Source organism: Zeugodacus cucurbitae, chromosome 2, assembly GCF_028554725.1.
Source record: "Zeugodacus cucurbitae isolate PBARC_wt_2022May chromosome 2, idZeuCucr1.2, whole genome shotgun sequence".
In the NCBI taxonomy this organism is placed as follows: domain Eukaryota; kingdom Metazoa; phylum Arthropoda; class Insecta; order Diptera; family Tephritidae; genus Zeugodacus; species Zeugodacus cucurbitae.
In genome coordinates, this window is record NC_071667.1 from 85567497 (window position 1) to 85580844 (window position 13348).

The window sequence follows — 13348 nt, forward strand, 5'->3', positions numbered from 1 at the left end:
GTAAAGAGGAAAATATCAACAAAGGAAAAAATTAGCAGCGAAAGAAACATTAGAGGCCGGCCAGCCTGCCAGCCATTCGGCCATTTAGCCTGTCGGTCAGCCACTGGGGGGTGGCAAATGACCTTTCAAGTGGCGCATAAAAAACTGAATTGACCCATAAATGATAAGCATCGCCTTAAATCAAACAGACCGCCTCGTTCACTTGCCACCACTCACACACACACTCACACCTGTCACGCACGCATTTTCCAGCGTATTTCACAAACACGCTCGGCGCCGGCCGAACATCGGTGAGGAAGAGCTGAAAGGACCCCATACACAAGCACGCGCCGCCTTCCCATTTCCGTTGCACTTTAGTAGCCCTACAATTTATACCCGTTTCGCGCTACAAATATTCTTGTCGGCTTATACTCCCTCCCTCCCACACATACATATATTTATTTTGAAATTTCACTGCCTTGCTACGTATTGTGGTTGTTGTTATGTGAGTTGGCAGTTTGTAAACGTAAATGTTGTCAAAACTGCAGAGCCCAAAGTGGCAACACAAAAACACAGACGAAATCATTTAAGTGGCAGGTAACACGCGAAGATAGCATCGCGTGCAATACAGCCCTAATTACTTACTTGTCGCAATCCTGGCAAATGCTACGCCGCCGAAGTCGCTGGCAAGACGCGGAGAGCGCCGGGCTGCGACTGTTTCGGAACACCGCCAAAGTGCTGGTGTGAAACGGTTTACATCTTAAATTTAACAAGCTTTAATTTCCACCTACTTTGTAACTGTGTCGCGTTCGCACGGCGCATCTTACTCCGCCGCAATCAGTGATTAACTGTAAATATAGGGTAGCTATCTTTTAAACGGTACATGTTTTTAGTGTGTTAAAGTGGAGAAACCCCGAAATCAGTGGGAATTTCAAGTGGTTTGTTTTGGTGTCAAATGGGCGATAACGGTGCATATTTTTGTTAACTCTTAGGCGATTATTACTTGAAATAGGTTCGTTTTTTGTTTTAGTATACTAAATCATATTCAGTCTTAAACTCAAAATATCTAAACACAAGTTGATACAAAGAAATGGCTTCTTAAGTGTTATGCTAAATCCGTCTTAGTACTGAATTGATGAATTTTATTCAACCGTGCCAGCTCATTTGAAGCACCCCTTTCAAGAAAGACACAATAATAAATAATACCAGAAAACAACGCGAATATTCGTCACACATTCAAAGGAAAATCTGATCAAAGTCAAAAAGACGAGGTTCTGCATCTATTGGTTACAATGAATGAAAATTGTATACATCATTATTCGATGCGTCTGTATACATCAATGCGCTGAATGGTTGTTGCCCAGTGAATGTCTTCCAAAGTGCCCGAAAATACCAAGCCGAAATTAAACGGAATTATTTTCATCGGTTACCTCGAATATGGTAAGACAGCCAATAAAATACATCACCGTGCGTTATAGGCCTGATAGGATCCCGAGATCAAAGTTAGGTCAAAGTCTTTTCAACTCGTATAATATAATATGAAGGTTCGAAGCAATTGAAAAAACGACTACAAGCACAGAAATTAATTGCTTTTTTACGATCGAAATCCAAGGCCTACTGGAATGAAAGGCCTGGAAATTTGTATTCTGTTACAAAGTGACTGAGAAAGTTCACACATCGTAAGCGGGACACCATATATCTAAGTAAAAATATCATTCACCAAGATTTAAATATCATTTAAGATTTAAGAAGATTTTTTACTATATTATTGGATATTATAGAATAATCTACTGTTCTCGCAGTTTTCCCTTAAATATAATTTTGGTTTTGTATAACCTTCTTATGGCGCGTGTTTATTTCATGTAACGGTATTTCAGAGGTGAGTTTGTGTGCATATACTTTATATCCTTAAGCTGTTTGTAGATGGTTGGCGTTGCACAGTTAATATTACAGTTGTTGTTGCCGTCGCTAACGCGCACTTATCAGTACACTAACGCACACATTCACACTCAGTCACCCTTGTCAGAACACCTTCTCCAATTTATTATTGTTTTCTGCTTACGCAGCCTGTTTTTTTGCATGCCGTCATCGCTTTGTTTACCCCGCGAGCGTCGCAGAATCTTTGCTTTTTTATTTTTAGTCTCACTTCTTTCGTCCCGAATTCCCTCCATCTTCCTCTAACAAAGTCTTGTACTTTGAACCTGCCAACGTGCCGCCATCTGAACTCGCATTTCCATTTTATTTCTTATTTCCGCCGAAATAATGCGAAAGGAAATCGAATTCGTATCACTTTCGGATATTTCGGTTAGAAAGGCGAAACACGCTTCCAGTCCACGGAATTTCGCTGGAGTATTGTGTTGGAGGATATGTCACAGTTACTCAACGCCACTTGCTTAGCATCCCCTCATTTGTTGGGTTATTTGTTTGTTGGTGAATTCGTTTGATTCCGATACCGTTATATATGAACATGCATATGTCCTCTTAAATAAAAAGTTTTAATATGTGTTAGTGAGTATGTCTCAGTAGTCACATGACATGTTTGCCTTTGGAGCAAAATTGAAATTTATTGTCTTCAATTGAGTGCACCTTCGCATATTAGAACGCAGACATATTCAAAATATTCTCTCCGGACCACACACACACCCATACATATGTGAGTATGTTCACGCTCATATCGCATCATTCGGCGAGTTAAATGAAACGAAAAGATGCAGAAAACCAGCGGCAAGGCAAGTGAATTCATGTAATTCGCAAACGAGAATGACAAGGCTTAAGGATATCGATGTCTGCTTATAATGTGCCACATATTAAACTTTTGCTCCGTGACTATAAATAACAGGTTGGCATGCGCCATAAACAATACGCAGCGCTCGTATTTGTGCGTGTGTGAAAGGCTTGCTCTGGCAGACAGACGCCCAAAACAATCGGCAAAGAGCAATTGAGTCGCTGGCACAGCTGTCGCCGAAGGTCAATGTTAAATAAATAACTGTACATAAATTATTTGTATACAATTAACTGACAGCATTCTCTTGCGGAACGTTTAACTTTGGGATAATGGCTGTGCTGGTAACAAATAGCTTCCAGTTGTGTGGGTTCAGTCGCCCATATTTGCGCATTCGATTTGAATCAATGAATTGAAATGATTTCGAATTGAATCGGTTGGCATTAGAAACAGCCGCTCATTTCGCTTGCGAAGTCTTATCTTCAGGTATTTTCTACGAATTTTGTATTTATGAATGTCCTCTAATCTCTACATATATAAATATATGTGCTCTGTTAAAAAATGGGTTAGGTTAGGTTAGGTTCAGAAGCTGACTCTTGCGACGTGACTCACGAAGAGAACCACTTGGACAGCGAAAGGTGAAGGTCCATTATGATGCCAGAAAGACTCCTGAGTATGGATCGCAAAGATGACCCTTATGTGTATATCGCTGAAGCACATTGAGCCAATCACAAATTTTATGATCTAATTTCCAGTCCAGACAGTTCGACTGGTACGCCAATGGTGTAGCCACCGAGTTGTTTTAACCTCAGTCTTGCGAATGCTGGACAGTGGAGGAGGAAATGCTTTGATGTTTCGATCTCACCTTTCTCCATACAGTTATGGCAGATTACATCCAACAGGATTCCTAACCTCATCGCATGTATGCTAAGTCCAGTGAGTACCACTATTTATGCAAGTTTGGCTCGGAACATTTTGTTGATTAAAAAGGTTTGAGGAAAAACTGGATGGAAAAATCTCTGTCTGTGGTTTGGATACATATTTTTGGACCAACGTACTTTAGTTTTAAAAAAACTCAAAGACTGAAAATATTTGATAAAGCTCTGGTTTTTTGATACAGACTTAACATATTCTGTATGAAGGTGTTCGTTTCCATTTAATATTGAAATAAATATACAATGTATATAAATCGAGCCTTAATTTAGAAGTAACCAATAATCCATTAACAGCGTCATCTGATCTGAAACTAACGGTCGCGAATGCACACAGTACATGCCAACATATGTTCAATCGAGCATTGTTTTTTCACTGAACTACAAGCGAATGAGCAGAGACACATTTATGATTAGCTTTGGAATATTCATACCTCCGTAAGTACAGACATACATAAATTGTTGCTGCATTTCCACTTCTGCATGCGAAAAACATTTAGAGGCGCCGGAAAAAATGCCCGCAATACGCCGGACATTTATAGATCGGCGCCGGATAAACTAGACTCAATGAAATTGTGCAAATTCCCAAATCGTTCGCACAAAAACGGCGTAAATAAAAAATGCGCTGCCCACGCTCGCTTCTAGTTGGAAAGCAACGCGCACAATTACCGACAGCGCGTCGGCTAAATTTGCATGCATTTCAATGCACCCAAACATACTACAGATATACATATGTATGTATGTATATGCCATAGTGTGCGTGTGTGTTTGTGGTAATGACGAAAGAATGAAATCAGCAGCGTCAACTGGAAAAAACGGCAGATATTCTTGCGGCGCACTGCAACCGCAGTTTAGACGTGCGAAATGCGCTCACTTTTGTGATATACATATATATGTGTAGTTATATGTGTGAGTTGTAAGTGAGTGTAGGCGTTTTAATCCCCTAAGTCACACATGAGTGAGTCCATTTCTGCAGCTTTATTTGCCACACTCTGTTGGCTGCCGCCTGACAGCCACCAGCTGACAGCCGCATCCAATTAAATTCCACTTGTACCGCTATTATGCCTGCCCACGCGCCTCCAACCACCTGACAGCTCTCCACTTCCAGTGCATTTTTACCGACCGTTTTGTGCGATCAACGCGCAATTGTTCTGTTCACCCGTAGGATGCTGCTCGGTTTTGCCTTGGAGCTGCCTTCCTACTCACTTTACATTTGTTCAAACATACAAACATTCTTACATTCTTACATATGTTGTATTCTTTTTTGCGCCTCAGTTCTCTCACTCACCTGTAAAGTGGTTTGCCCGCGCTCTCACGAAACCACAACACCATATAAACTCTGTCATCCTTCGCTTCCGGCTCAATGTCACATGGCAGCGTTGCGGTGCGTCCCAGCACGGCTTCTACGGCCACAGTGGATACTGCAAATAAAGAGAGACAAAGAAGTGAGAAATTAGCAGGGCACAAATGAAATTAGGATACACCGTTAAGTAAGTAGTTGCGGTTGAGGCTTACTTAGTCGGTGAGCAGTAAGAAATTACAAAAGACAGCACTAAACTTGAAGGTGACAACGAGATCGCGTTGAGAGGCCTAGTTTCATCGAATTAAAAAGCTGTAGTACCTATTTAGAGGTAAGTAAATATTGATCGTTGAAGACTTTGGACTAATTAATATCGAAGATCAACTTATTGATACTTCTGTTTTCTTAAATACTATTTCTTTCTATTGCATAGTCTCTACAACTTGTATGATCTCAAGTTAGAAGTTCTTGGTTTCTTCATGGACTTTATGGACTTCATGGACGTCTATGGACAACTTCCATTCCTTAGAACGAGTTACTAATATAGGGTATGTGAGGCAATAGGAAAAAACTATGTAGAAACATCAATATTTTTGCACCGAACTTCAATTTCTTCTTGGTCACACATACAAAAATAATTTGCCTCGTCATATTGATCAGTTTCATATGTACTGCTATGCGGTGTAGATATATGTATACCGCTTAATTTTAGGTGTTACAAACAACCATTATGTCAACAAAACTATTGTACTTCACGCACCTTTTCAATAGCATTATTCAAAGTTATTGTCTACGGATACATAATTAGACAAAGGGATGTAATAACGGAATCGAGTAAAAGCAAACAGAAATAATTACAATTTCCATTAATTGGCACCGCATTTGGGTGGCTTTATTCAGACGATACAAATCTAAGCAATCTGTGAACATTGCCACCAAGAAAGGTGAAAGAAAGCGAAAACAACGAAAACACTTCATCTCCCTCGAGTCTCGCCAAACTCGAAATGGCGCCTTTTTCGATTCAACATCTCAGTCGCTCGCATAATCACAGTCAAGTACGTGCGTGGGGATATTAATGCGGAATTGACGATTATTATCATTTTTTGTCGTCTCAATTCTCTTTTGCATTTAAATTGGCAATTGATTGCGTTGAAGCGCAGAAAACGATTACGGTGATGGCATTATAGCGCTTAGAGGAAATCGCTTCGACGCTTGAACGGCAGCTGTTGGTGTGGGTGGTGAAGCTTGAACCTTTCGAAACGCGCAGCAAATGAAATCTTATATTCGCCGAAAATAGCAACAAAACTAAACACACCATATTCAACTAAATGAATGAGCAAAGCAAACTAAGAGATATGCATATGTGTGTGTTTATGCAAGGAGTAGGGCTTCAGGCACACACAACAAGAGATTGGCAACTGCAGCACCACATATGAACCACATGCATTTCCGAACGTCTTATTCTATGACTTATGCATATGAAGTTACATAACCGTCAGCACTTAGGACAAGGAGTAGAAGGGTTGCCTTGAAACAAGGGGTTGTGTGCAATTTTCACCTGATATGCTATTGTTTCGCACTCCTGGGATGCTTGCTGCAAACTTCATTTGTCGAGATATACGTAAATTCATATTTATTCACAGACATTGGTGCATAAGGACACATTTCTATGAAGACTACGTAAGAGATATGCAAGTGCACTTCAGTTCGGTTCAGGTGCCAGCTACACTTGAAGCCGACATTAATGACACCAGCATTAGGTGCTGAGGAAGTAATTATCAATTCTGCAAAGTGTCGCCTTCAAACATAGAAACACAACAATACGAAGCCAACTTGATCCACATTCCACAAAATCATCTTCGGTTGCCGTCGTACGAGACACCGACGTCGGCACAACTAACTAGCGGCATCTTGGCGCAAATTGCGTTTACTTTAACTGTTCCGCCGAAACATTAATGTGCGAATAACGGCATTTCACTGCAATGCCAGCTCCAACCGCTAACTCGAGCTGTCACATAAAGCGCATCGCACTCAAGCGAAGCTGCGCCGAGTTGAGCTGAATTTAGTGAAGTCAAATCGCATCGAGTTAAGGTAAATGGAATGTCAAGTTGCTGTGCCATTTCGAGATTTCGGGGGGATTCGAATTTATTCACACGCCGGTGTTTCTGTTCGATTTGCTTGCGCTTGAGTTCTAAATACGTACTGCTATCTTATGCGGCATCTATGCAGATTCCGGTCTTGCTGGGCTAAGTGCTTTTGTTACACTTCGGAATTGGGTTAATTTGCAGTTAAAGTAAAATAAATTTACACTCAAGCAGATATTTGGCGAGATGTGTCGTTTCCGATAGGAGCTCAATATTAAGAGTGGACACAATTGGATTTCTGCATTGAACAGTTCGATTATAGACACCGAATGATTTCGCAAGCAAAGCACTCAATGAAATTAACAAATGTTAAGCGGAATTGGGATTCGGAAGATTTCTCTCCAAATGAGTATTACCGTTAACTTTCAGTTTAGGACACATCATTATTATTTTTGTTAAGGTATATCTTCAATGATTGCAAAATAGTGATGGAAATTCACTTGAATTATTATTGTTAATTGGAAAGTATTCTATATAGAGCCAGATAGCACATTTCTAGAAAGACTTAGATTATATCCTTTACTGCTTTTACTTAACTGTTTGAGGTAAAATTTAAGGTCTCAAGTAATCACCATAACTTAAACGAGTTCAATAAATAACTCAGATTCCTTTTTATCAAAATTCTGAATTGTGCTTATTCTCTCAGCTTCTCAAGCCTTATCACCACTTGTGGCAGTCGTTAATAAATAATGCAAATCTGATAAAAATTACGGTAATTATTCATTCGTATGTAAACCCGAGTACTTATGTACGTACAGCTGTATTTATATCGCCATCAAAGACAATCTTTAATAAATTCAATTTCCATAAAATCCGCATTTAATATCCCACCACCACCCATTAACCATTACCCATTACCCAGGCGCAGGCAAGTCCACCCTAATTCCCTGCGTGTTAGCACAATTTTGACAATTGCCTTACACGTGCGAAATCTAAAAAAACACGAAGCCGTAGATCGTCGTCGTCGTCGCGGTGAGTGAATGTGATTTTAAGAAAGTGTTCGCATCTCCGCCCGTCCTGGCTGTGGGTGGGCGGCACATGCACGGCACAAGGACACGCCGTGAATGTCATGTGAGCTCGAATGAACGCCCTGCGGTTTAATTTATTACCCACAGTAAAAGTGCACAAAACTGCCGCTTTTCATCTCAGCCGTACTTGCGGTTAAATGGAAACAGATATACTTGCAAGAGCTCAAATGGAAATTGATGTGCGAAAACATGTGGGTGTTTATGCTCCTAGTTATACGAGTACACTAGGTATATATATACATATATATTTATGTTAGCTGCCAAAAATCTGGAACACAGCGCCCGCCGAGTGCTCGTGTCTCGTCCAGCTGTGGAGCTGCAGAAATATGGACGGGGCGTGAAACACCTACTCCAGGTGTACAGCTGCTTTTCGTCGGAATAAGCCCACTTGCCAGCAGCAGACAGCAGCAGACAGCAACAGAAATGGCAGTGCCAGCGAAAAAATTAACATAATTTGCGATGTCTATGTTTGCCTGAGCGCACACGCTGACCCAGCCGGAAATCCGGGGACCTGTTATAAAAACATTATCAATCGCATGGTTGCGATTGTTAGATATGGTTCGCGAATATGTTATAGAAGACAACTCTTCTCCGTCTAACTTGGAGTTATTCAATAGCTTTCCGATTTTTAGAATTTCAAACGAAAATATATATTATGTAAATAAAAACTCGAACCATTTTAGAACGAACTTCACTACAGGGAACTTGTGAACTTTGGCGAAACATAAAATTCATTCTGTGAACAGCGTTTTGCCCACCGAAATATCGCTGAAATGGTGCGGGCCTAAAACAAGCAAAAGAAAAATGACGAATTTACAGAAAATCAATGGCTAAATATATTATCTTTACACGCACACACATCCAGGTCCTTGTTTCATGAGTGTACTCATCCGTTTAGTATAACGTAAGTACGTATAATAATTCTTATACTTTACGGTGGCAAAAAAAATCGTTTCAGTGTGATGACAAAATATACGAGGTGATAGATGAGATGAATGCGAAAAATTTTACACAAAATATTTATGTGTGAAAAACAACAACAAAAGTAAACAAATCAAAAGAAGCGACAAAGCAAAAAATCGTTTTTGCCTTGAATTTATGTGCCATTTGGCTGACGGTACTTTAAATGTGTTCTAAATAGAGAGAGCATTAATGATTGCAAGCTTTTGACTTTTGATATACATATACTTATAATCCAATCCGTTGGGGAATCGCAATTAAAAAAAAAAATTAAAATGAGTGTAGACGTTCGAAGAAATAGGAACAATGAATAAAGCATATTTCTTATTAGACATGAGTGATTTTGGGAGCCAGAAAATGGAGTTCTTGTACATATCTTAATCACAAATATTACATATTACATTCATATGTTTATAGAATTAAAGCCTTCAGAACACTCTCATTTCAGCTGCAGTTTATTATGAAGTATTTCCTCTTTTCTCCGACAGTAGAGCGGCACTGAATATGTGCTCAAAGTTAGTTAAGGCTCATTATCGATAGTGTTAAGTTACATATTTCACTATCAGACTTCTTTGGGAACCACAGCGAAATCGCTTGGAACTGCAGAACTCTACTACAGAACTTGCAAGAATGGTCAACCGTGTTCCTACTACACCTGGCTGGGAACAATCTGGGACTCCGTTGTCCTCTTCATTTTTAGCGCTGGATCAATGGACCTCTTGCGAGTTAGATAAACACTAATTAACAACAAGAACCTGTTGACTGCGATATAATGTTGGCTCAGATTGGAACGCAAGAGGTCGTCTGAACTACTTGCTCTTAAAGAGGTTCACCATCCACCAATATTGGGATTACTCAAATTGGACGCTGAGGAATAGATACATACATGGGGTGAGGTAAGTAATCTCGTCGGAGCCGTAAGGAGGAATGCGAAGTCGAAATATCACGTAATTTTCTCTTACGCTATCCAGAGTTCTCAAGACTGATGTGGAAATATCCTATACTTTTAGAGTGCCAAACATTAGTCGCCTCATAAAGGACATTTGTCGCGAGGGTCAGCATTTGAACCTAACCTATCATAATATATTCGGAAAGAATCTCTTCCACTGAACATCTAAATGTACAATTTCATTAGTAATCAAATAATTTCATCATATTTCGAAGTTCAGCGTTCAGATGTTCCTATGTTTATAAATATTAAACAGCGAAGCTCTGCAAAGCTTTGGCGTTCTCTTGCATGAAAATAAGCCTGCATTATATTTCTTGTAATTACACAGTCTTCTTGTATGAAATCATTTCAAAAAATTGTTTCCAAATTAATCACTCAATTCTTTCTGCTTGGCCGCCAGATGAGAAGAGTAAACAATATCTACAAACCGCACACTGATTCCATGCATTTTTCCAATTTCTTTTAAATTCCTCATTATACACCACCCAAATGTTTTATAAAAGAAACACATACAGAGACAATGAAATGCAATTTTACACTTTGGCACCTTTTGACAAAGCAAATGTCAACGATAGCTGATCCGTGAACGGAAAGTGAGAAAAGTAGCAAATGTACAGAAATTTTAACAAAAGAGATTATTTCGCATGACTCTGACCCGGCCACCGACCGACCGACCGCACCGAAGCCGCAAACATGCAACGCCAAATAGCGACAGACACAAAAGAGAATTTAAAATAAAAATAAAAAACGAAATTAAAGGATCAAGCGAGCTAAAGGAGTAATAGTTGATAGGGCGAATGGCCAGTGTAATACAGGCGAATATTATATAATGTAGTTGCCTTTGCATGCCAACACATGGACAAGAGATTATGCCTGTGTGTGTGTGTTGTGTGTTGTGAAAGCACTAAAACATGGAACAAATAAGGGTCAAAATGGCGAACAACCGCAGCAGCAATCAGTAAGTGGAGGTTGTTGAAATGTAGAAAGTGCACGAGGTTACCGCAAAGTGCTTGTTGTTGCTGACTTGGAAGCAGCACAGCAACACACTCATGGCGGTTGCTGGCCACCACTGACCGTTGCTTGGCAGACAATTGCCGGCATGACACATACCTATAACTGCAAATGTAATTGTGCAAAGTGCATGAAATGAGCAACAGCTGCAGTTTGAGGAGCAGAACAGGTATGGATATGGATCTCGATGCTGTAGGTGTCCTTGCGTCCCAAATGACTGGCCAGCGAATGAAGAAAAATATATAAATGTGGCTGAACGAAAAATAAGGCAAGAAGAAGTATAAGGGCACTGTGGATAGGTGGCAAGCTCTCTTCTGCGAATATGAACACAATTTTGCTAACAAACCAAACACATATGTATGTCGAATTATCGGAGAGGTCAAACACGTGTCTGCGGTGTGTCGTTTTCGGCATTTGTAATGCTCGGACGGCTGCAAGTAGCCGCCTTTGACACTTTAATTACCGTTGCGTTTAAAGTAGATACTCGCAGGGCTCCTTCTATTGTTTAACATTTTTTATTAAAATGTATATTATGTTTAACAACCTTGTATTCACATGGAATGCGAAGCTGGTATTTGAGGATTTGATGCTAATTCACCATAAGAATACCTCCAACTGAGAACAAATATGCCCGCAATGTTTCAATGTTTAATTCGCGTTATCTGCACTTTACTGTTCACTTCTATGATTCGCGTCAACTGTGGTAATGCCGCGGGCTTCAATCGTAATAATTTACTTAAATTTCAAATTATTTTATTTCATGTGGGGTGTGAGCTATGCGTGCATAGAACTTGCAAAAATAATGCGCTGATAATGTTGCACAAACTAACTGACAGCGAGCAGAGACAAGTTGTCAACTTTTTGTCGAACGATTCACAGAGCGCGCTCAAATTCTTCATGAAACTTTGCATAGCTTCCGGCGTTTCGCAGTTATCAATTGATAACTTCAATTTGTCGTTTCGATGTTCATTTGTTCGTTTATTCGTTTCGATGGCAGCGATCGGAAATTGACAATGCCAATAGCAGACGGCAAAGTGACAGCGAAGGCAGTGCATTCGGCAATGGATATTTAAAAGTTTGCCGTGAACTCAGGAAATGCCATGAAGTAATTTGAAGAATATTCTACTGAGCCAGCGGAAATTCGTCTGGACAACGAAATGTAGCAAAATAAAATTTTATGCTTGTCACTTGTGTTAATTATAAAGCGCAAGAAAATCAATATCAAAAAATGAATGGAAATTAATACTCAATATAGGGCTTGATATAAACTGACCTTTTCTGGAGATACTGATTTTATTTTTTTGAAGAATTTCATTAAAATATCCCCGAATAGTTGATAAAAATTAGATATACTCTCAAAGTAGTTGTTTATCGAACCCTCACGTTATTATAACTAACCCTAATAGCTGCTTTTCATCTAGTAAAATATGCATATTATCAGATTAATATTACCAACTAAACATGACGTTTAACGTCAATCACAGTAGAAGGAAAAACAGTTATATATGAGAATAAAACATAACTGTAGTTATTAATAGTGATCCCATATCAGTAGCATAAAGCAAGTAGCAGGTGGGTAACGCGCGCCAAAGCCAATTGTTTCGTTCGTCTGAATCACGACTGCCGACATTTCTGTGGCAGCGTATATGTCAGTGCGCTGCCAATATGAACAAATCAACGTTGCATGCCGGTAATTTCCGGTTACTTTATGCGTCAAAGCAAATTTATTAGCTCCACTTGACAGCTGATAGAGATATCAAATACGAAAATATCGAATGCGAAGGAGCGGAGTGGTGTGGATGTAGCGGGCGCTGTGGCGTCACTACTTATAAGCCGGAAGTTAAAGTTTGCATTGTGTGCCGGTGAAAAGTGGCAGCTTGACTACGATGTGTTCAAGTATTCACAGGGATGTGTGTATGAGCTGGCAAATGTATGCTACCTTATACTTTTATATGTGTTGAAAGCGTATTTTTAGTTGCTCATACGCCGTGTAGTACCATTGTGCTTATACGTAATGCTACTCAGAAAATGCCAAATGCTATTGCGGTATTTCTTTATTTCAAATATGTAATAACACCTGCATTAGTTATACTGGTTCGAATATGATTTACTACTATTAGACGTTTTCTTTAATCCCTTACTACGTAATATGGAATGCCTTGAAGCTGTCCATATCTTAAACCTTTTCAACTAGATATTATTATAAAGAGATTATATAGAGAATATGTACTGCCATTGACAATAAATTTCAGATAGTGAATATAAAAGCAGATTTTAATCAGAGAAATACAACACGATCGCTTCTGGTTTACTTTTACTTTCA

At 39.5% G+C, this 13348-nt stretch overlaps 1 protein-coding gene across 2 annotated transcripts in view; it reads right to left on the reverse strand.

Annotated features, from left to right (window-relative positions):
- The window catches only part of LOC105220719 (uncharacterized), a 159874-nt gene that overhangs the window by 54460 nt on the left and 92066 nt on the right, over positions 1–13348 (reverse strand). For both annotated transcript variants that reach the window (XM_054226050.1, XM_054226049.1), the window contains exon 3: positions 4922–5054. In XM_054226050.1, coding sequence (XP_054082025.1) covers positions 4922–5054 — 133 coding nt within the window. The remainder of the gene's footprint in view (positions 1–4921; positions 5055–13348) is intronic.